The sequence below is a fragment of the Haemaphysalis longicornis genome, unplaced genomic scaffold (genome assembly GCF_048455015.1).
Source record: "Haemaphysalis longicornis isolate Haplotype H1 unplaced genomic scaffold, Haemaphysalis longicornis Haplotype H1 scaffold_3, whole genome shotgun sequence".
Taxonomy (NCBI): Eukaryota; Metazoa; Arthropoda; class Arachnida; order Ixodida; family Ixodidae; genus Haemaphysalis; species Haemaphysalis longicornis.
The window spans coordinates 56,095,288-56,118,867 of NW_027526335.1; the positions used below are offsets into that span (position 1 = coordinate 56,095,288).

General features: G+C 46.3%; 1 protein-coding gene across 1 annotated transcript; it reads left to right on the forward strand.

Annotated features, from left to right (window-relative positions):
• The first annotated feature begins 530 nt into the window (after positions 1–530).
• LOC144173261 (cytochrome P450 18a1-like) lies at positions 531–21,856 on the forward strand. The gene is made up of 9 exons (XM_077701748.1): positions 531–744; positions 851–1,077; positions 8,151–8,275; positions 8,392–8,498; positions 13,611–13,912; positions 15,629–15,741; positions 16,807–17,065; positions 19,058–19,248; positions 21,267–21,856. The coding sequence occupies exons 2-9, from the start codon at positions 851–853 to the stop codon at positions 21,440–21,442; spliced, it is 1,500 nt and encodes a 499-aa protein (XP_077557874.1). The 5' UTR covers positions 531–744; the 3' UTR covers positions 21,443–21,856.
• The last annotated feature ends 1,724 nt before the right edge of the window (positions 21,857–23,580 follow it).

Below are 23,580 nucleotides of genomic sequence, written 5' to 3' on the forward strand. Positions count from 1 at the left end.
ATCGTGTTGACATCTAATCCGGAAATGTTCACTGAAAAATGCCACACTTCACCGTGGTGTTATCTGAAGATATTTTGGCGTATTGCCGTGCCCCTGCCCCTAATTCAGATAATCGGCACTAATGACTTCTGCGGCTAACTCACTAAAGCTCGCTAATATTTCTTGCACAAGCGACCCGGGGCCAGTTGTCGAAGAACAGCAATGTAGTATTCAGAAATGTAATACTTCAAATTACCTTTCTTATACCGCAGTCAAATTGGGCCTACTAACTTGGCTTTGAATGTTCACGCGGCGCACGATGTATCGCAGATATGAGCTATCACGCTTGCTCGCAATGCGAGAAAGGGCCCAAAACACTACGATGGAAAATCACAAGAATCATTGGAATGGCGCCAGCATTCTACGACGTTGTGAGATGCCAATGGCTTTCAATAGAATATGAGCTCCGCGGAGGAAACAGCTGACAAAACCGGATGAATATCCGGCAGCTGCCGCTGTGCATGTGGCTCTCAATAGTGTGCAGCGGCAAGCCACGCGCTGTGCAGACGACGCCGGGCCGTCGCTTTTTTGTTCGATAGTAGGGCAGCTGAATGCAACGTTTTAAACAACTTCAGTGCCGACACAGGGAACCAAACGCTCGAATACCCGAATGTTATCGGCCGAACAACCTGTCAGCCTTACCGATAACTTGGGCTATACAATTGGCCGATTTTGAAATTCGAATAGCGGATAGCAGGGAATACGGTAAGACCAGTTGGGTATAAGGTCTCGCTGGTTACTTACCAGATGGAGTAGGCTTATATTTTTAGCGTCCATTATTAATGAATGGGATACCATCGTTCTCTTTCAGATGCTCTCTTGGGAAACCGGCTTATCTGTGGCCACAGCGCTGCTGACTATTGTCCTCGGAGGGGTCCTGAGACTCATAGGCTTTGCTTCGAAGTGTGGAAGTGGCAAAAAAAATCCCTGGCCGCCTGGACCGAGAGGACTGCCAGTGCTCGGTTACCTTCCGTTCATTGGAAGACCGTATCATGTAGCGTTCAAGACGCTGAGCCTTCAATATGGACCAGTTGTGAGGTGGGCTACCTTGCTCTGATTTTTTGATTACAATATAAAATTAAAATTAGCAGCCGGCCTGATATTTGGACATTGTTACGCCGAATGCTATAGGCTTTTGCAAATTGTAGCGCAACGAAAAGGAACCAGTTAGATCCAGCGTGTATACTCTGGGACTCGCCAATGAGGACTTGATTTCGAGTTCACGTTATCGGATACCAGTGACGTACGCAGGATTTTGGTTCGGGGCAGGGGGGGGGGGGGGGGGACCCACAGAAAAAAATAAAAAAATAATAACAACAAACAAAAATTTGGAAACGTGAAATTAAAAAAAAAGTATATCGTGATTGAGACACACTTCTCAGGGCACAGGAGCCCCCCTCTACATAACCCTCCGGTCGTTCTCTTTATCTTCGTGTTAGGCAGTGGCATTGAAATTGCCTTATCGTAATGGAAGATGACATCGAGGTCACGTAGCCTCAACACATTGCTTGTGACGGAAGACGGATGACAGACAATCTTTAGTTGACGACACACAGAGTCAATATCACCATCAATTCCGCTCTCGTTAACATAATTCGGAGCAGATTCGATACGTCGCAAAGGACAGCTTTGAAAGCGAGTCCGTACTGGGTCGTAATACCGATGTGAAAAAATGTCTAAACAATGCGGTAGTGAACCATCGCGGTTCTGGACTGCGCCGAAACATCACTAGTGCTGCACTGCACTTCATCGACGTCAATATATGGAGTCAAAATAAGCAATAATCAGCGCAAACACAGATAACAGCTTCTATGAAACATAGGTTCATCAACGGCGCGATATCTACATGATTCTTTTTTATCATTACGGCATCTTTTTTTGACACAAATCGATGTACTCGTTTTGAAATAAAGCAACCATTACACGCAGCTCCCTCAGAGGTTGAGTATAGTTGCTTTAGTGAAAAGGAGCTGAAATATTCCCAGCTAATTTAGGTGTTTGCGAGTTGGAGTTCAAGGCAAAACTTTATCGGAGCCACGCATGCAAAATAGCTTGTAAGCGAGTGGGTCTCGAGAGGTGAAAGTGAAAGAGGAACATACAGCCGGCAAAGACCCAAACGTGCCAGCGGCGTAGATGGCTCTAACACGAGATATGGCGCCGCCGCCTCGGTGCGACCGTGGAACTAACGCGAGCGGAGTGTCAGTATGCAAGAAAGGGGCTGTAGCATGCGGCTACATAACGCTCATATAATTTCTTTTTCATAACACCAATTTCCCCTCCAAAATACGAACATGCTGTATAGATTGATATGGATGAAATGCTACAAAATCAAGTGTTGAATAGCTGTGGGTAGAGGCATTCTAAGTTCGAAACCTTACGAAGCTGAAAACAAAAAAAAGTATTTTGCAGAGAAATACCAGCTAGATTTTGTTGTCGGACGACATGAAAAAGCTCTCCAAGAAGCAAATCCACAGCCGATTACTTTGCGAAATAAGCTGACTTTTGTAACGTTCTCATGTGCTTGGTCACAAACCAAGCCAGCATTCAACACAACTTTTGCTAAAAGAAAACTAATCAAAGGAAGGATGGCTCATGATTGAAAAACCGCAACCTAAACACGAAGATGAATGAAGAGACACATGACGAAGCCCGCCATCTGTACAGTTATCCGAAACTGAGTAGGCGTTTTTGGAGGGGGTTTGATTGGGTTTCTTAGTTTTCGCTACACGTGCCTGTGTGATTATTTGGTAATTACTTGCTACTTTCTGATATAGATATTTCATTCATATGTATTTTTTAAATGTATCGATGTTATTAACGTTTTGGTGATGACGTAGGTTCATGTTCCTGTTATTAATATATATGTTCATTTTTTCAAAATATAATTCAGTCGCTAGAAAAAAAAAAAAAACACTTCGTCCTGTCTCTCTTCATTCGTCTTCGTGTTTAAGCAGCGCTTTTTCAATCATGAACGTATACCAACAAGCCCAACGGGCAGTTCTTCTGAGAAGGATGGCTTTCACCGGTAAACACAATAAATCATTGTTCTGTTTGGACGTTAACAATGCACGCGGCAGGTGGTAATGAAAAATTTCTCTCCCCTTCCTCCAAGACAACGCAAGGAATAAATACAGAAAATACAGCCGGATCCATGTGGTTTTTTTGCGCCCACCAGTTCGGGGTGATCCACTGATGCTTTCCCGCTGCTTTTCGACACTTGTGGTAGCTTTTCCTTGCCGGAAGCTGCCTTTACCGCTTCCGGAGGCGATTTTCTTGCCTGCGGGTCGCGCCGAAACCACACATCAAGAAACTTTCTTTTGCCTGCCACGTTAGCCACGCTACCACGGCTTACGCTGGCTCTGTTACAATCTCCCTGGTAGTGGCTCCTCGATCAGGTCGTGTGGCCGGTGTTGCGGGCCTGCTAGCGTGTCCGGTGGAGGCGTCCGTTGGTCCTGAGTCGGGGCAGGCATTGAGGCCGAGTAGATCGAAGAAAAAGACATTATGTACAGAACTTCACGTAGTTTGAGACTGAGGGAACACAGCGATGCGCTCCTGCACGCGAGAGATTAAATATGCAAATTGGGTCCGACCCCTTCTACCCTTTTTCCCCGCAGCGTTGAGAAACGCACCAATCAGAGAAATCCATGGCGCTGAAATCGACGCCCACATACGCACAGAGAGAGGGCAGCTTTCCCTCTTACACAAGTGGAATCATGTCGGGTGCAGAGAGGAAATCTGCCTACGGTCGAAGCCCTTCGGAACAGCGGGGCTGAAGCGTGAGGACGCCTGGGATCCCCTCTAGTAATCCGGCATTGGGCGGCTCGTTGAAGAGCGGAGTCTCGGATACGTTCCAAAGGTTCCCACGATGAGCGGCACACCGCCGAAGAAGTCAGGAACAGTTAGCCTGCCACTGATAGGGACGCACTGCGCGACGCCTTTGTCACCCCCTCCGCTAAGTGTTATTAGTCATTAGGGCAGCCTTCTTTGGCGGGCGCTCGGGTGGCCGTGAAATCGCTGAAAGCGGCTTATGTTCACAGCAGCATGGGTCACCGCCACGTCATGGTGCGTACTTATATATATAGTGAACTAGAATACTTCACTGTAGTGCGTACGTCCGTCGACAGGCGCGTAGCCAGGAATTTTTTTCGGAGTGCGCTGGTGGTCGACCAGGAGATGGGACGGGGAAATAGTTAGGCAAGGCTTCTTGAGCGTTGTTTTTCAAACGAAGCTTGAAATAACTGACTTTAACATGCGATTTGTGTATGCTGAACACTAACAGCAAAGCCCCCCTTAAGGAGCTTAGATGATAATGATGATAATGATGATGAACTAAATTCCCGTTCCCCGGTCTATGGGTAGACCACGGATGATTCGTTCGTCCGTACAGCAGGCGGTTATGCGGGCACGCGCTCGTGAGCGTGATCATGAGTGTGTTCGTGAGTGGCGCGTGGTCCCAGACGTTCGTCAGGCGGAAGTGGAGGCCAACACCGGGCGCTTGCTATCAATATTCGCGTGTTTTAAATTTTCCTTTAGGAAAGGGACTAAAACGTTATTTTATCAGCTATAAAGTACAGTCGAGCACGAATTGAGGGATATCGCGCCAGCATAGAGCGGCCACGCGTGCCGTCCTACGGTTTCGTTTTGGAACCATGAAAATCAAGATTTCGCACTCTTCTCTCCCTTGTTGGCTGTTCCATGCTACATCAATGGCCCGCACGACTGACTTGCCACACTTTGGGTTTTAAGCTTTACGTTCATTGTTATCAAGCACAGACTTGGTTGCCTTTTATCTACGCCGACGATAACGAAACTGGCATGGAAGATTTGCTAAAGCTGGTGTTCTGTCAGCTTCATTTGAAAGAGTAGCTTTCCCGCGATAACCTTCGAATCGCAGTGGACTGTGCGTGCGGCACATTCGTATATTATGGTGGTGAAGCTAGCAAACGTGCGCCTTCGTCCTTAAGTAATTGTCTTTTTGTTAATAGTAAACTTACGCTTAGCGGAACACCTTATTGCACTGCTGTTGAATGTGGAGCTTGATAAGCGTTTGTTAAATTTCATTCTATTTCTATCCGTTAAATCGAACAGACATGGCTTCAGTAAAATTCCCGTTAAGCAAATACAGAATGCTGATTTTAATCAAGAGGGAGGTCAAGAAAACAATGAAATAGTGCCAAGAAGACAAAGCTCCGCAACAAAGAGAGTTGGACAGTTTTGTTGATGTGGAGGAAATACAAGATGGGCAGAGCAATGCTTCTCATACAGCAGAAATTATGAAACTGCAATAGTCAATGAAATGCGATGTCGGTAGAAAAATGAACACATCAAGGATTGATGGTTGACTGAACAAAACGCAGTGACATGCTCTGTCATGTGATTACACTTTGTACCAGTGTAAAGACAAGGAATGACACGCTAAAGTCCAGACCACATGTATGCCTATATGAGGCTTTTCCTGCTGTTCAGCAAAACAGCGGGACTGCCTCGCTCGGCTCGCGGCAGGTTAGCGGCGCTGCTCGGTGTATTCGTTGCGAAACGCACCCGAGCTGTATATGTTGACATGTACAGCATATGGAGCGGGTACAGGGATGAGACGTTGACGTAGCCCTTCTTTTCAGCTTTATATCAGCAAGAATCAGGTTCCGCGCCTTCAGGCGACTTCAGGCGGTTCTTCAGGCTACTTAAACTGCACCCCAGCCTGGCACGAAACATTTCGGGGAGGCACGGGCCGGGTGTGCCCCCTCTGGCTACGCCCCTGCCCGTCGACGAGGGTTTACACCCGGACGACGGAAGGCTTAAGTGATCGAATCCGAAAATATCGACGACGGATTTCACAACACCGCACGCCGATCTTAGCACTGGGCTGTTCAAGCGCCAGGGCCTCCAAAAGAATCGGAGACTCAGAAGAACAAAGCACAGCCATCTATAGCGAGTGGAGAGGCCGGAAGTCGTTCTTTCCACTCGCAATACACTCTTATGTGCAGGGTGGGGGCTGATTAAAGTAGCTACGAGAGAGAAGAAAGATGCGAGAAAAAATAATAATTCACAAAACGGCAGGAACACAGCTTGGAGGCCGGAGGCTGTTAACAGAATCCGTCACCGGAGTAGGTCTCTCAGATGTTCCTTGAGGAGACGCGCGGTCCGCGGCGTCGCTTTGTCTGGAACGGCTGTCGGCACCACCGTGGTGTCGGCGCGCTGGCTTGGAGTCGCCATCAAACAAAATAATAGGCTCAGCTACAGCGCAAAGGTGTGGGCTCGACACTCGCCACCCGTGAGGATGCCCCTGCTCCGTGGACGGTGAAACGGATCCCCACTGAAGCGCTGGTCTCTTCACCCAGAAAAGCTGGCTGTCAGCCAAAAGGGTCAAAGGAAGGAAGGAAAGATTTGTTGCCCTTCGGCTGTTGCGTTAATGTCCACACAGCTTCATTTTTTTCGCCGAAAGTAGGAACGCCGACGCCCACATGCCGACGCCCACAAAGTAACAACAGATATCAGTCAGCGAAATCCTTCTCAGCACGTTCCGCCAGACTGATTTCCGCCGATGGGCAGAGCAGTGACATCAAGCGTCGGCGGTGAACAAAATGAGCAAAATTTTGTCTGCAGTAGTTCCGTCGGTGCCGCATGATGTGCGGCTGTTTCTGCGCCGGAAGAGCAGAAATAAAAGAAGAGAATAAAGGGGACGACCTAGTGCGCAAAAGTCACGAGCTATTCGACTCTGTGAAGGTCGTTGTGCTGCTGAGCACGAGGACGCGGGTTCAATGCCCGGCCGCGGTGGTCACTTTTCTGATGGAGGCGAAAATCAAAAAGGCCCGTGTGTACGAGATTTCGGCGCAAGTTGAAGGTTCCCAGGTGGGTGAAATTAATCCGGAGCCCTTCACTACGGCGCGCTTCATCGCCTGCGTTGCGTCGGCGCGTTAAACCCTGCGATCAATCAATGATGTGAAGGTGGATGACCAGCGAAGGTTTTTAGCGCACACATAAACGTCACAAATTTTGTGTCACAGAATAAATATAAAAGGCATGAGCTACGACGAGAGAAGAGAAGCCAAATTAAAAAAAAATTCAAAATGGAGAGCAGCAAGTTGATATAATGAACGTTTATATAATGGTGGTCCAGCCTTAAAAATCACATTCCAAAAATTTCGTGAAAAGCGGGAGGGGGTGCGGCTCCCTCGGCCCCTCTTCTGCGTACGTCAATGTCGGGTACTTTACTTTTAGTGGGGTTACTGTTTGAACGGTCGAGATGAAGAAGTGCGGCAGAAAGTATAGTCTCTCATACACTTCGCTGGAGTTATTAGTTGTTTGTTACAATGTCATCCTTCCTCTACCTGTCGATAGGAAGACTACTTAAGGGTATCGACAGCGTTTGTTAACTCACGTATTAAACTACGAGAGGTTCGGAATAATGGAGCTGCCCCATCATAAAGAAGACTTTCTAGTTCAGCACGAGAAACAGTACCCCATCAAAATTTCGTTCACTCAAAGTTTTCTCAATTTTACATACAATGAAACAACTAAGGAACTGGGTACCGAATGGCGATTTACTCTAGGTCTTGCACTTCCCACTGAATTGGAGCCTATTAGCGTTTTCACGACGATCTTGCTACTCCATAGTCAGCCGCCCATTATGCTCTTGAAAACGGTCTCTACAAAATGTTGAGCGGTGTGGCCGTGTTTATCCAGCCTTAATGTCTAAAGTGTGAACTATGCATATTTAGGGATAGTGACTTGATAAACACGTTTACTCTCAGATTAAACTGTGTGCCCTTCGTAAATAGGACTTCAAGATGTAACTGCGCCCATTGTGTGAATTGTGACCTCCCCCCTTCCCCCTCCATCCTTACTTCTCCTCATGGCCTTATGGCTCCTCGTTCTAATAAAAGTGTTTCACTTACTCACTCGCCTTTCAATAATTCAAACGCAACGCTTTCTTCGCCACTACCCCCCCCCCCCCCCGCCTTACCCCTACCCCCTCGCCGTCCTGCCAAGATTGACATCTTTGATATCTGACAGTGTGTTCACAGCGACACGAGCAGTCTGCTTAAGCCTGCAGCAATGTTTACCGGAGCAGAACGTGCTGCAGATTGAGCAATTATGACATAATTTCGCAGGGTTCGCCTCGGCTGTAAAGACGTGGTTGTATTGAACGACTTGGAGTCTATTCGAGAAGGTCTTGCCAATCCGGATTTACTGTGCCGACCAAACAACTTCGTCTTTCGCTATTTTGGTGTTAAAGGTGAGCTGTTCCGGTCAGCCATTCAAGCTGACCTTTCTTCGTAGCTCTGTTCCTTAGCGCTTAATTTCTCGTTTTCTCGCTGGTGACAAAGCATGCTCCAATGTCATTCCACGCAGGCATACTGTCTCTTAACGGACAGCCATGGCGAGAAAACCGAAGGTACTGCTTTCACGTGCTACGAAACCTCGGATTTGCGAAAAAATCCATGGAGAAGCACATTCAGGTAAGAGAGGTTCCGATACTGGGTTGAACTCAGCGGTCGCACGTAATGTCGGAGCCGCCATGATATTATACGAAAGGGGCTTATATCAATGCAGTTCAGGGTGTCGTCGGAAGCTGTACGGAGCATAAACCTTAGATGTTTGCCTCTCAGTTTAGGTTGGAAGTTTGGCTGTTAGGCGAGAACAACAAACAACAAGAATCCGTGGGTTTTATCGCCTAAATTTTTATTACGCTGGTTCACAACGCTGGAGAAGACAAAATTAGAGATCACAGTGTGTTGTCCAGCGACGGTGCGTTTACGTGCACGTACAGCAGCATCACAGTGTTAGCGATGTGTGCAAAAGCTATGGAGGGACTCAACTATCGGCCCTTAAATCACCCTGCTAATATCAGCCATATGTTTCCTATTTAGCAATGTACAGGGTGCCAGCTTGCCGTGCAGCAACAGTTGTAAGCGTCAGGAGTTTCCAAAATTTCGTAGCATACTGCGGAACTTTGTAGTTCTTACTTTTGCGCGGACTGAAAATCGGGAAGCCCGATTTTTTTTACGTCCCTCATATGCTCCATTTTATACATCATTTACCCTCACTCGTTTCGTGGGAAACCAAAGCCATCTTCCTGCCCCAATGAATACTCCTCCAAGCAGGGAAGTGTGTGAGTACTTAATGGGGCCATGAAGGCAAAATGCAAGTTTGGTTCATTCGAAGGACTGCATCGTTAGAATAGCACTGACACCACTTTTAACGCAGGCCTCGCACAAATAAACTGCTTAATGAGGAAAAGAGAGAGTGGGCATGCGACACCCTAGCCATTTTTCCGCACTAAAGTTGTGACGCATTATGGGAAGCTTGTTGCGATAAGCCCGGACAGACAAAATCTGAAGCGAATTGAAGAGATTCAACAGGAGTATAAGCTTGCAGAACGAGCTATTGGCGCTTACCTTTGATGCATTTAATGCCAATTCTTTTTATAGCAGTAGGTAAGTAAGCTAAGCAATGGAATTTAGGAAAAAAAAAACACCTAGACATAGCAACACTAGTGCGTACTGCGCTCAATATGCCGGCCGACGGCGCACAACCGTAGAACACGTTGGGCTTGTCTGACACGACACTGGTGAGCTGGCATAGGCGACACTGTCACTTGCGTGACTATGTATACCGATTCATACGCAATATTTACGACAAGAGTGCTATCAAGCGTAACAATAAGCCAGATACAACTCCAGTCAGGAAAAAAAAAGCGTGTGCAGACAGGGGTTCATTAGCGGCATCGTAACGCCATCTATGAAGGAAGACGGGAACAAGGCTACCATCAAATACGTTTTTGACGTGGGCGGCAGCCTTAGTCAACACAGTAATTTTTATTTTATATACCTGGAAACGCCATTGTCAATATCACGAAACACACGATGCGGCGGGAAAATTAAAAATTTGGCTTAAACTGTTTAGTTTCTCAGTGAACAAAGCGTCATTTGCTGCAGGGCAAATGCTGAGGGCACTATAAAGCACCAAATATTTCAAATGAAACAAACTTGTATTTTGCCCTCATGGTCCCTTTAACGGGGGATGGATAGCAAATCCGACTAAAACTTGGATTTATTTTTGTTATAGTGCGAAAATGTTCTAACACTCTTTGAGAACGTTCCCCACGAAGTGGCATCCTCAGATGCGCACCAGAAGCCATTTAAAAATGGCGCCAAACGAGCCTCATTTGGCCCCGCCTAGTCACTTCAAGGATCGTGTTGACGGACAGTGGTATTTACATTGTTATTTCTTCTTTAAAAACGCGTGATAACCTTTATTTTTATAAATAACTACACATTTAGCACACCGTTACTTGAGTCTTTTTGTAGTTCCCTGTATGCTTCAAAGGCGCTGCGTTATTCGAAATAGCATTGCGCATACATTACGAAATGTTTGTTTACATCAGGTCGGCCGCCTATCGTACTGTTTGCGCGCACGTAATGGTTTCTTTTTCGATATATTCAAGCAATCTTTTAAACTTGAAGCCCACTGTGCCAGTAGCATTGCCTCGCTTTCCTCATAATCCGCGTAATGGCACAATTTGAAAAAAAAAAATTGAAGTGCAATTTCTCAAAACACCATTTCCGCTGGGAAAAGGAACATTTTCTTTTCAACTATTTGAGTTCCCGAAACCATGTTATTGTGAGTTCTTTATCGATGCTATAAACACAATCTGAGCCATAATAGGCATGTTCTCACCAACATTTCTTTTTTTATTCACACTTTTTTCTCTCCGAAATAAATAAAGTTGTGTTTGTGCTATTTAAATATTTTTTTAAAAATTAACGGTTATGGTCACCATTATTATTGTGGTTCAGAAGAAAGCCGGAGGCATTTAACATATATAGAAAATGTTCCAGCCCTGTACCTGCAGAAACATGTCTCAAAATGTTCCTTAAGCAGGAAAAAAAACATAAAAACTCTGGATTTTTATTTTAAGAACTGTGAAATATTTTTGTATGAAATTTTGCACACCGTTAGTAGGCATTTAGTTTTGATACCCACCGAACTTTCAAGCCGATTTCTGAAAAAGCAGCAAAGTTAGCTGGAGACGTAGTTGGACGTCTACGTTCACCATCCATCCCCCTTTAAGCTTGGTACAACCAGGCTGGAGAAAGGGATGCGGCCAAGCTTGAGCCTGTTCTGCCAACGCTTTCCTTGAAGATGCGAGAGGCTCATGCTCGTGCGCATAGTTGGTTTTTCTGAAGCATACACCCTAGCTCTGACTATATATACGTCGTGTAATCAACGTGAGGTCCCCGTAGTCGTAATTAATGCTTCTGCACCTTGCCAAACCGCACTGTCCATTAATTACGAACTAAATAAGAATTGACAAAACGCCTTTGTTCACTTGCTCGTCGTATCGACACGGGAAACTGTGGCTTAACTCTGTTTCGGGCGCGTATGATTTAGTGCGTTCCATACGCCAACAAAATGGCACAAATAGATCCTTCCGCCTACAAGGCACGCGAAACTATTTGTATGGCCGGAGCTAATCACTCTTAAGGCGTTCCATTTAGTGTATACCTAGTTTCCCAAATGTTTTTTTCAGTATCCCCCTTAATTGCGCTTGTTCCAAAATCCACCCATTCACAAGCAAAATATTTAATACAGGGAAAGCTCGTTAATTCGAACTTCAGTAACTTCAATTTCTGGATAACTCGAACACTATGCTTTGATCCACCCAGCTCTGCGTATAAAAAATCCTTTTGATTCGAATCACAGTGACATCTGCTACGGATAAATCGAACTACGCGCCACCGCGCCGGAATCTGGGGCCTGACCCACGGCAGAGAAACGCATTACCTACCTACACACGAGGCTGCGTCTCCCCGGAAAGGAGAAAAAGCGTAGAGCGAAGTTAAATCGGGTAAAAGCGAATTAAAACCCCCTGACGGGCGTTTTCAAATGGGTTTCTTTGCGGACTACCATCGATACGAGTTCAAGCCTGGGTGTGCTGACAGATGGCATCGTTTCTGAGGTCAGAGGCGTACAGGTTGTATTCACTGGCGAAGTACGCATGCAGGCAACCATGTGAGTGCGCCGTCACTGGTTACGTCGGGCTCCGCGGAATGGCGGTACTTGTCCGTGCTGAGCACATGATTTGTGTTGGACGTTCCAAACTCTACCCCCTGACCGCAAAGTAATGCTTCGACTCCAATGTGAGTGCGAATAATAACAGCTCTGTGGATATCACCGTTGCGAATCGGGTTGAAACGGAGCAGACGACGCGCGCCGTTGTTTTTCTTTTCTGCGGCGTGCGGCCGCAGTGGCACAAGTCGCGTAATGTCCGTGGCGCTTCGGACATGTCCGTGGCCGTTTTCTGTGTTGCCAAACGAAGAAATTGACCGCTAAACTTTTCAGTGAATACCATTTATAACCTGTCGTTGCCTGTGACCTCGAGAATGGGGCGTACGAAGCACCACTGCGGCCATCGCGCGGGAGTGGTGACCGTAAAGAATGCCACACGCCTATTTTTCAGTTTTGGAGTATGCGCGAAAAGGACGCCTTTCGCTCTATTCTTTCGCTGAAAAAAAAAAAAAAGTGCTGGCTTTCGCCTTCAAAGATAAGAGGCAGGCTTCACTAGGGGACTTCTTGAAGCCTTCAATTGCTGACATGCCCTACTGCTCCCCAGTTTCATTGGACGGCTTTTGTTTTTCACTTTCGTTAGTTCAAACTTTCATTAATTAGAACAGAGGTGGAGCCCCTGCAGTTAGAATTTACGAGCTTTTACTGTATATCAGAAGAGCGCCCTGTCCGTACATGGCGCGAGCGGCGTAAGCGCATAGGTCTTTTGTCTGTACCTTTTTTCTAGCAGCCAATTAGGAATTGCTAATAAAATTCATCTTCTCCCGCTCTACATCTGACAGTTGAATGCCACATTTCCAATCGTTTATTTTATTCTTCCTCATTCTAGCTTAATTATGCGGAGCAAACTTTAGCACGTGCCGAAATGAACTAAGCGGCCGGTTTTTACCCGCACCTTTCAAACAGGACTTGGGGCTGATAAAAGATATTAACAGAATAAGAAGCAGGTTAGCACGAGGTCGCGGCTTCGATTCCCGGCCGCGGCGCCACTTTTCTGATGGAGGCGAAAAGCAAAAAAGCCCGTGTGTACGAGATTTCGGCACACGTTAAAGATCCCCATGTGGTCAAAATTAATCCGGAGCCGTCCATTACGGCGCGCCTCATCGCCTGCGTTGCGTCGGCGCGTTAAACCCTACAATCAATCAATCAATCAATCAATCAATCAATCAATCAATCAATCAATCAATCAATCAATCAATCAATCAATCAATCAATCAATCAATCAATCAATCAATCAATCAATCAATCAATCAATCAATCAATCAATCAATAATGAGCAGGCTAATCGATCAATTAGTAGACTAATCAATCGGTTCTGCTGGCTTATGGAAAGAAAACATATGCGCCCTTCCGAGGCATGTCACTCGCATAGAGCACGGCAAACTTCGAAAGGTTAAGGGTAATTGTTTAAATTAATGTTGACAACCTAGGTTTTTCGCATCGAAACTTGATTGTACTCATACACAGACATATTACCCGCGCTGCTCATTTCTCGTGTGCAGGAGGAATCGCAGTGCTTCGCCAATTTTCTGGAAGGGAGCAAAGGGCGGCCAACGCTCATTTCGCAGGCGCTTGCGGCCAGCGTCGCTAATAATATCTCGGCGCTGTTGTTGGGGCGGCGCTTCGACTCGGACGATCCGAAAGGCCGCCTAGTCCAGGAACAGCTCACTAAGTTCTTCCAGAACTTCGTTGTGTTGGGGCTTACGGACTTTCTGCCTGCTTTACGCCCCTTAACAGCCTACATATCCAACACTGCGTTGCACGCAATGAGCCAGGTTTTCATGGAGCTGCAGCAATTCCTGAGGTGAGAGCTTCATTAAACGCAACGCCGGCGATTCCCGGAGCACGCCAGGCGCGCGTTCGGCGGAGTAGCCTACATAGTGGGCGCAATACAAACGCTGCAGTGGGGTTTTGTTTGCGGAAGTTGTCGAGTGCATAAAATACTGAAATGAGCCTCCCGGCTGGCAAAGGCAGCAAGCAAGAAAACGAACGCGCCAACAAACAGGCACGCCTGGCAAGTTGCAGACAGCTTTGCCGATTCTTTGCCAATCCATTACGTGCACAGTAATGAAAAAATGAAACGCCATCATGAAAATATGAACCAGAACACAGGAATAGCGCGATTTCTTTCCCCGCAATTCAAATTGATGCGAGGCTTAAGCACAGCAGGAAAGTTAGGAAATGCGGCTTTCTAAATACAGTCGAGTCCACTGGTAACGATGCCGTTTATAACAATATATCGGATATAACCATGAACAGCTATGGCACCGTCAACTTTTGTATTCTTTCTATGGTAAAATAAACCGCTTATTACAATGCACCAGTGCCACGATATCGGATATAACGATTGAGTCCGGTTATAAAAGTGCAACGGTGATGACTCTAATGACGTGGTTGCGCAGCCTACTCAGGTAATGTCTTCCTAGGAGGCCTAATGCGTCACACAGGTCATTGGGGGACTTTGTTTCTGTCAAGGAAATTTACCTCAGCTAGGTGAAGCACCTATAGATGCTCTTGGGAAAGATTAACGCTAGCTTCACACGCGGCAAACAAAGGTGACTGACTGTGGCTTCTTTTCCGCAAATTAGTAGTAGTACGACCTTTCTGGCATGCGAATAAAATGTTTTGAGCTCTGTTCCGTCTTTTTATTTCGCAACCCGCTTTAAACAATTATCGGTTATTCTGATGGGATTTCCTTGGCATTTGGATATTATAAGTGGACTAGACTGTATACATAAAGCGCGCCATTATTAGAACTCCACGAACCGGATTTTTAAATTTGAAGTGTCCTCTTTTATATTTTCGTGTTCGCATTTCATTTGTCGATGACTGTACGTGTGTTTTACTTTGCATGTATGTGATAACAAATGGACAAGGTCTATCAAGTTCTTGCTACACTGAATGCACAGTTGAAATATGATCGTAAAGTTTTGATCTAAGAGTAGCGAATCGTCGTCGTCGTCGTGATCCTCATGGTCTCTGCACTGCAGTGAAAGGCAGCGCAGACAACTCAGGTAAGAAAAGATCCACAAGCAACAACTTCAAGTATTTGGCATCCGAGCTATATCTTTGCTGAAAGGCTGTGCTATTCTTTGGGTCAGTTTTCCCAGGGCCGCTAATTTGGTCCCCCGAGGGTGAGTGAGGGTGTTAGGTTTGTCACTTTCCCCCGAGCGGTGCAATATTCAATGTAAGCGTCGCAGGCCCTGACTTTCGTGTCACTTAAAAAAGGCGTTGGCGGAAATCGGGTCACTTGTATGGGCGAGGTGGTAGGGGGGAAGCGTGGCCCGCCCTCTAAGCTTGGTAGTGCTAGACTTGAAGACCCCTCCCCCTTCTTCTCCCCATTTAATACCACCTCTACTTCATAGGCTCCCATCATTGTTTTCTACAGACGATGTTCTCCAATGGGTTGTGGGTGGCTACTATCCGCTAAAGCTCTGCCTCTTCACGTCTTGAGTGTTCGCACTGGACAATACGTCTATGAACAAAATGGACATATTTATGAAAAATCTTCGTGTTGCAGGAAAGAAGTGAAGGAGCGGGAAGCAAACATGGAAAAATATAGGGACAGAGATTTCATAGATGGGTACTTGAGGAAGATGGAAGAAAACAGTGGCTCGAACTCTCATTTCAATAGTAAGTGCGTCGAAGCCCTGACAGTGCAGTTCAATTGTTCATGTTTACTGTGCGTGCACACGATTCCGAATTCATGGTACATCATACCGCGGATACCATCCGAAGCGGAGTGAACTCGAAGAAGTGCTCCTACAAATTTGTTGGAATACGTCTGCAACTTTTAAAATGTTTTAACTTCCCCAATCTGCAGGCATATTCATAAAATAAAGCTTGCGATCTTTCTAGCAGGCTGTCACTGCATTACAGGCTCAAAACTCACGCTACAAATGCTTATTAACCGCTTAATAACTGACGCATTTTGATGGCATAGCCAAGTTTGAGCCTCAGCATAAAATGGTTCGCGAGATTGCTCTCTTCACTGTGGAGACTGAAATCGAAGGTTTCGCTTCTTATAGCAACAAAATTCACCTTTTTCTCGTTTTTCTCTTTCCGATTCTTTGTCCGCCACCGCTTTCCAGTTGGCCTGTGTCTACTGCCTACGAGAGGATCGGTGCCAGTGGTCAAAACCAGTTAAGGCAGTGACAGATGTTTTTTTACGATGCACCCGATGCACCATAGCGCTATGGAATGCATCCCTGCAATGGCCGTTTAGAAACCGCCACAGACGCCGACCCCGGCTTTTTCGTAAAATGGGTAAATGATTCCTTTCGCATGGAAAGGTAAACCACCGCGGTGGCTCAGTGGCTAAATAAAGCATTGTGCTGCTGAGCCCGAGGACGCGGGTTCGATTCCGACCATGGTGGCTCCTTTTCAGATGCAGGCGAAAAGCAAACACGCGCGTATGTCGAGATTTCGGCGCACGCTAAAGATCCCCAGGTGGTCAAAATTAATCCAGAGCCCTCTACAACTGCGCGCCTCATAGCCCATGTGTAGCCCCGGCGCGTTAAATCCCCGAATCAATCAATCAATCAATCAATCAATCAATCAATCAATCAATCAATCAATCAATCAATCAATCAATCAATCAATCAATCAATCAATCAATCAATCAATCAATCAATCAATCAATCAATCAATCAATCACACTTGAAAGGTCGCACTCTGTTTATCTTCTTTCCCCTTCAGTGGCGTACCTTGAAGGAAATGCGATGAACTTATACGGCGCCGGCACGAACACAGTCCGTGCCAACGTCCTGTGGAACCTCTACATCGCCGCTAGTCACCCGGATGGCCACCAGGAGCGCGTGCAGCAAGAGATCGACGCCGTGTTGGGGCGTCACAGGGCGCCCACGTGGGAAGACCGGCACCGCCTGCCTTTTACCATGGCCTCCATCATGGAGACAATGCGCTGGAGGGCCTCCGCTCCCATAAGCGTGCCGAGGGCGTAAGTGGGATGGGTGACTAGCTAGCAAGACTCGAATCTTGTGCCAGGCACTTTTACAGGGGTCACGAAGACAAAATACAACTTAGCTTAATTTGAAAGAACTATTATGTGGTAACTCACTCAACGCAATTTAAGTCCCGGTAGGCCTTCTTTTAGCTCCAAAAAGGGTGAGGAATGGTGAAAAAAAAAAAAAAAAAACGAAAAAAAAAAAAACGTGTGGTTGTAGGCCTCGAGTAAAGAAAAACACGCGATCGCTAAAACCTGTGGGACATATCTGCATTGCAGTTCAGAGAGTCCCGCGCTGGAGCAGTAGGGGCGTTGCATACGATCGATGATGATTCTGCCTTTTACGAATATCGGTTGCTTGAAACTCAACTCTAATGCAGCTTTCACAAACAAGGTCAAACCTGCCGGCATTGATGAACAATGCTACACGGCTGAATGGGATCCTATGTCCTTTCCTATACTTCTGCGTGTTTCGGCCAGCGGCGCTTACATTCCGCGTCCCGGAAACGAGCAAGTTCTTTCTACTGCGCTTGTCGGCCATAGTAGGGTCACGAAATTGAGCACCAATCTTTTCTAGGGGAGAAGGAAGTAAAATAGTTGCATGAAATAACCTCGGGGGAGCACAGCGGTTTGAGATACGTGGCGAGGCAGTGGAAGTGGTAAGCGAATATATCTACTTAAGCTAAGTTGTGACCCCGGATCCGAACCATGAGGCAGAGATAATTAGAAGGATAAGGATGGGGTGGAGTGCATTCGGTAGGCATTCTCAGATAATGAGTGGCGGCCTGCCATTCTCCCTGAAGAAGAAAGTGTATGACAGCTGCATCTTACCGGTACTCACCCTACGGGGCAGTAAATTGGAGGCTCACTAAGAAGGTTCAACTTAAATTGAAGACGACTCAGCGCGCAATGGAACGGAAGATGATAGGTGTAACGTTAAGGGACAAAAAGAGAGCTGAGTAGGCCAGGTAACAAACGCGCGTTAAGGACATATTAGTAGAAATTAAGAAGAAGAAACGGACGTGGGCAGGGCATGTAATGCGAAGGCAAGATAACCGTTGGTCATTTAGGGTAACAGAGTGGATCCCTAGAGAAGGCAAGCGGGGCAGGCGGCGGCAGAAGGTTAGATGGGCTGATGAGATCAAAAAGTTTGCGGGGATCAATTGGTCACAGTTAGCACATGACTGGGATAATTGGAGATTAACGGGAGAGGCCTTTGCCCTGCAGTGGGTGTAGACAGGCTGATGATGATTATTATTATTATTATGATGATATTCATTTCATTGCGCCACAGTTCCGTACACTGCGGATTAAAAATACGCAACATAGACTGCTTTATTCTGTCGATTTCATAATGCTCTCTTCGAATTTGGCGCAGAAATTTTTCGATGGGCTTATGGACAACAATTAGTGCCAAGAAAGCTCCAGCGTAGATTTTAGCGTGCAGAAGCGTTGCCGGAGTGGTGGGGCATGCCGTGCATTCTAAGGTAATGTTGTGGTTCAGTTCGACAACATAGACATCAAGTGACCGATCCATGACGCTCACAAAGCAATTTGGGCGAATGACAGTAACGAGCATGCAACTTGGCTCGAAAATATAATCGGCGCTGTGGCTTTGCGCAATGCAGAACGCCATGGCTGCATTGTGTGATTCCACAGCGCCGACCGAATTCTTTTGAGTCGAAGCGTACGTTCGACATCGTCACTCACCGAAGTTTTGTCGTTGGCTGCATGGATCGGTAAATAGGATTCATTGATCATTGAGGGGAAGCTGAAATAGAGGGTTGCTTTAGAGTGTAGTTCCTATTTCGCCTAACATTAACCGCTTCAGGTTACCTGCACGCATGTTTAGTACTTGAGCAATTTTATTTTCGTTATCTAGCAATTTAATAGTCAGTGGGGGGCTCGCGATTAAAATCAGAGCACCTCATGGACAGTCTCTCAAAGAGATTAGAGAACTACTCCTTGTTGTCCATGACTTTATAGCACAGAACGTGACACCATCATCAAAGGTTACCATGTTCCTGCCGGCACCATCGTGGTACCAAACTTGTGGTGGCTGCATAACAACCCGGCCTACTGGACAAACCCGTCCCAGTACGACCCAACGCGATTCTTGGACGCTGGCGGGACCAAAGTGGAGAGGAAGCCTCAGGCTTTCCTTCCTTTCAGCGCAGGTAAGTCTGTCTTAGCAGTGTCGTCTGGATGTCTTAATTACTCACATCGTTACGGCAATATGGCGCCCAAGGCTCATTACCACAAGACGGATTGTAATTCAGTTTTGTGAGCAACAAATGGAGCTTACTTTAACACAAGCCTCTGGCTAAGTTTTACGAAACTCGCCTGTACCACAACGTACTAGAACGATCAATTCTGGAGTAGAACAAAGAACCTATTTCGAGTTGCGATGCCCAGCATAATGTATGACTAAAACATTTGGCATGCGCTGAGGCGTCACAAACTGCAAGCATAACCTTTTACATTGTTTAGTGCTACGTGCAAGATCACATTTTGAACCAAATGGCATGCGAGACATTATCATTCCCGGAATTTGCTTATTTCGAGGGGGCTCTGAAACTGCTCTAGAAAGCGCTCTCTCTTTTCCTGTCACTGCGAACGGTATGGCTATTGCCTGCACAGAATGTCATTCCGTGATTTGGTCCCTCCAGCGGGTAGTTTTAAAATTTATTTTGCAGTTGATGTGATTTTGCCTAAATCAGCTGCGGAATGCTTTTAATGTTGTAGCTGAAAGGAAGCGGACCAATTACGCGTATATTCATTGTCTGACGCCCCAACAGTAGACAAAAAAAAAAAAAAAACGGGCTATGAAGAATTCCGAGAAAAAGGGAAACATCTTTCGCGTTAGTTTTTTTAAGTCTTTTGAAGTGGGCAGGGCAGAAAATTAAGGCTCGGGTATTTCGTAGCCATCAAATCTGGTGACTGTAGAAGCTGATTTCAAAGTTTCTAAAAGCGTTCCCGATGTCTGAATAAGCTAAAAGTGTTGCAGGGGCTCTGTACCAAAAAGATTGGTCGCTCGAGAATATTGCAGCGAAGCTGAATCCCGTATTCGTTTTGGAGTGTACACTTCATAATTGGGACATACCAAACTCGAAGAGAATCAGAAAATAGCTTGATATACGAAATGCACTATGTATACAAAACTTTCCTATGTATTGATTGATTGATTGTAGGGTTTAAGGCGCCGACGCAACGCAGGCGATGAGGCGCGCCGTAGTGGAGGGCTCCGGATTAATTTTGACCACCTGGGGATCTTTAACGTGCGCCGAAATCTCGTACACACGGGCATTTCTGCTTTTCGCCTCCATCAGAAAAGCGGCCGCCGCGGCCGGGAATCGAACCCGCGACCTCGTGCTCAGTAGCGCAACGCCTTAGCCACTGAGCCACCGCGCGCGGGTAACTTTCCTATGTACCATTGAGACTGCTTCATGTGGATAAAAATTAAAATATCCGATTTAGGTGTGAGTTTGGGTGAGTCATCATATGTATCAATATTTTCGAGGTAACATTGATTGATTGATTGATTGATTGATTGATTGATTGATTGATTGATTGATTGATTGATTGATTGATTGTAGGGTTTAACGCACCCACGCAAAGTAAGGGAGGAGGCACGCCGTAGTGGAGGGCACCGGAATAATTTTGACCACCTGGGGATCTTTAACGGGCGCCGAAATCTCGTACACACGGGCGTTTTTGCTTTTCGCCTCCATCAGAAAAGGGGCTGCCGCGGGCCGGAATCGAACCCGCGTCCTCATGCTCAGCAGCGCAACGCCTTAGCCACTGACCCACTGCGGTGGGTTCAAGGTAACATTCGGACTGTTCTGTATCAGCAATAAATCGAAATATCAGAGTGAGGTATTAATCAGGATTGGAATGTCAGGTACGGCCATAAGGAAATGAAAAAAATGAACCAGAACAGCAGAATAGCATTATCGTTTCGTTTAGTTACATTGTTATGTCAGGCAATATCAAAAAATAACCATAACAGGAAGATATTAAGAGTAATAACTTGAAAACAGTAACCTGCCATATTTACTGCTCTCGGCGTAAGAACAAACAGAAGAAAAGCTGGACATATCACACGATCGTGGCCTTTCTCTTCCATCAAGCGGCCGTGGCGCAGTCCTGATGTTGGGTTCAATCTAGTTCCGTTTCGCATTTCCTCCCTTTGCAGGAAAACGTGCGTGTCCCGGTGAAACCCTAGGCCTGATGGAAGTATTCTTGTACGTCACTACGCTGCTCCAGAAGTTTCGAGTTTTGCCGGAAGAGGGCCAGGACATCTCGTCGGATGTTGAACGTGGACTGATTGCTGCGATCAGCACTATACCATTGCGCTTCGTTGCGCGCTGACCAACAATGCTTCTTGTTGACCAATGCTGACCAATATTCGCGCCTGCCGTTTACAGGTTTTCTGTTGAAATTGTTAAATATATCTAGAAACACTCGATACATATACACACACGTGTACACACACTCGCGCAAGCTCGCGCGCACGCAAAAGACGTGGAATTTTAGGGTGTGTTCGCTTATTTTCCCGTCGTGAGACCTTTTTGTGTGGCTTATTCATTCCTAGCTGCCCAGACATTCACACAGGCAAGACGTGTACAGTCATAGAAAAATGAAATGCGAAGAGAGAAATATGAACCAGAGCACACAAATAGCGCTATTTCTTTCCATGCAAGTCAAGTGACGCATTGCTGAATTACAGTAACAAAAGTTGGGAAGTATGGCTTTCCAGGCAGACTACTAGCGAGCCATTATTGGACCTACACGAACAGCGTTTCTCAATTTTGCGTGTTCTGCTTCATTATTTCGTGTTCGCATTTCAACTGTTCATGACTGTACATACCTCGTCCGGAAGTGTTTCACGGGTGACGTCACTGCATCCCACTTCGGAGGGCAACATCCCGACGTGGACACGTAAGCTGTAGCCCCGAGCGGACCACTGTCGCCTGCAAAAAAAAAAAACAAAAAAAAAAGAAGAACGTTTACGAACGTCGCGCGTCATTGTGTTTCTCGTGGGTGTGTTTGGGCTGTCGCAGCAATATTTCCAAATCCTTCATTCAAGTATTGCCCTCCAACGCCTCAATAACAAGTCACGACTCTTCCTGCCAAAGGCTTGTACTTGATGTATCACTGACACAACAAGGGAACGTTTCGACAGCTCGTGCAAATATCTGCAAGTAAACAAGCAAGCAAGCAAGCAAGCAAGCAAACAAACAGACAGATAGACAAACAGACAGATAGACAAACAAACAAACAAACAAACAGACAAACAAAAATTTCTGGTCAATCTGGTTAAGGTAAGTGTTATCTCCCCTTTGTTTCTCGTTAAACAAGGCGATCACGACAATTCTTTCGAGCGGCTATAATCGTGTACTATAAAATAGCTGTGTTGGTAAAAAAAGGCCTTATCTCAATGACAGATCTCAGTAACTCTACATCACGAATGGCTGTTCATCTCTCTATATATATACTGGATCGTTGTGCTTGGGGGGGGGGGGGGGGGGGGGTTGTGGGGGAGGGCGGGAGTTTGGCCATAGAACAGACGCCAAATCGAAGACAGATACCCAAAATTGTGCTCAACAGGCCAAGCGTAGCTTATTATAAATAATGGAACGGAGGAAGCCTCCGAAGGACGCGATTTTTTAAATTTGAATCTACCCGAAAAGCTTCGTCCGATGAAAACCTTTCCAAAAATTTCGAATGTTTCAAATCAAAAACCCCCGATAGCATTGCCATTATAACTCCAGGTCGTAAACCCAACGCATTAAAATGGACCGGCTATTATGCATATCAAGGGCGAGGCCGCCGCCAGCAGTTGAAGCGTTCAGGGTTAAGGGAAATTGCTTCTGACGCCCACGTGAACGAATACTCTGTTCGAAATGACACCACGATGGCTTGTTTGTTGTTTTGTAGGCCAACCACCCAACTTTCTGACTACAAATAGACAGCAGCACTCGCTGTGCTAATAAAAAGACTCCGAAAACACCTAGGCGCTTCTGAACAGTTTTGAATGCGGCAAAATTAACGTACAACATACACTTCGGGAAAGATAGATTGCTGAAGCGGATGTGCTGGTTTCGTGGGCGCTACCATGAAGCTGATGCTGCAGCAGCGCTCTGCCCCTCATCCGGACCAAGGTGTGGAATGATTAACGGGATCACTATCCCTCATGTGACCGGCAGTCATCCCGTGCTTCCCTAACGTTGGAAAAGAATGATCCCCCTCCTGGCGAAAGAGATAGGGGGACAATTGAAGATATTGCAGACTAAAAGACTCGCCAGTGATCCACCTAGCGTTGTCTCTTATTGAAATCTGTCTCATCACTGGGGATTGTGACGTGTTATACAGTAAGGAAAAGAAACGGGAGCACTCTCCTCAAGAGACCCCGTTTCTCTTGTTTCTCACGTGACGAATGGATGAGGAGGAGAGAAAGATGGAGACATTGTGTGTGTGTGTGTGTGCGTGTGTTTGTGCGTGTGTGC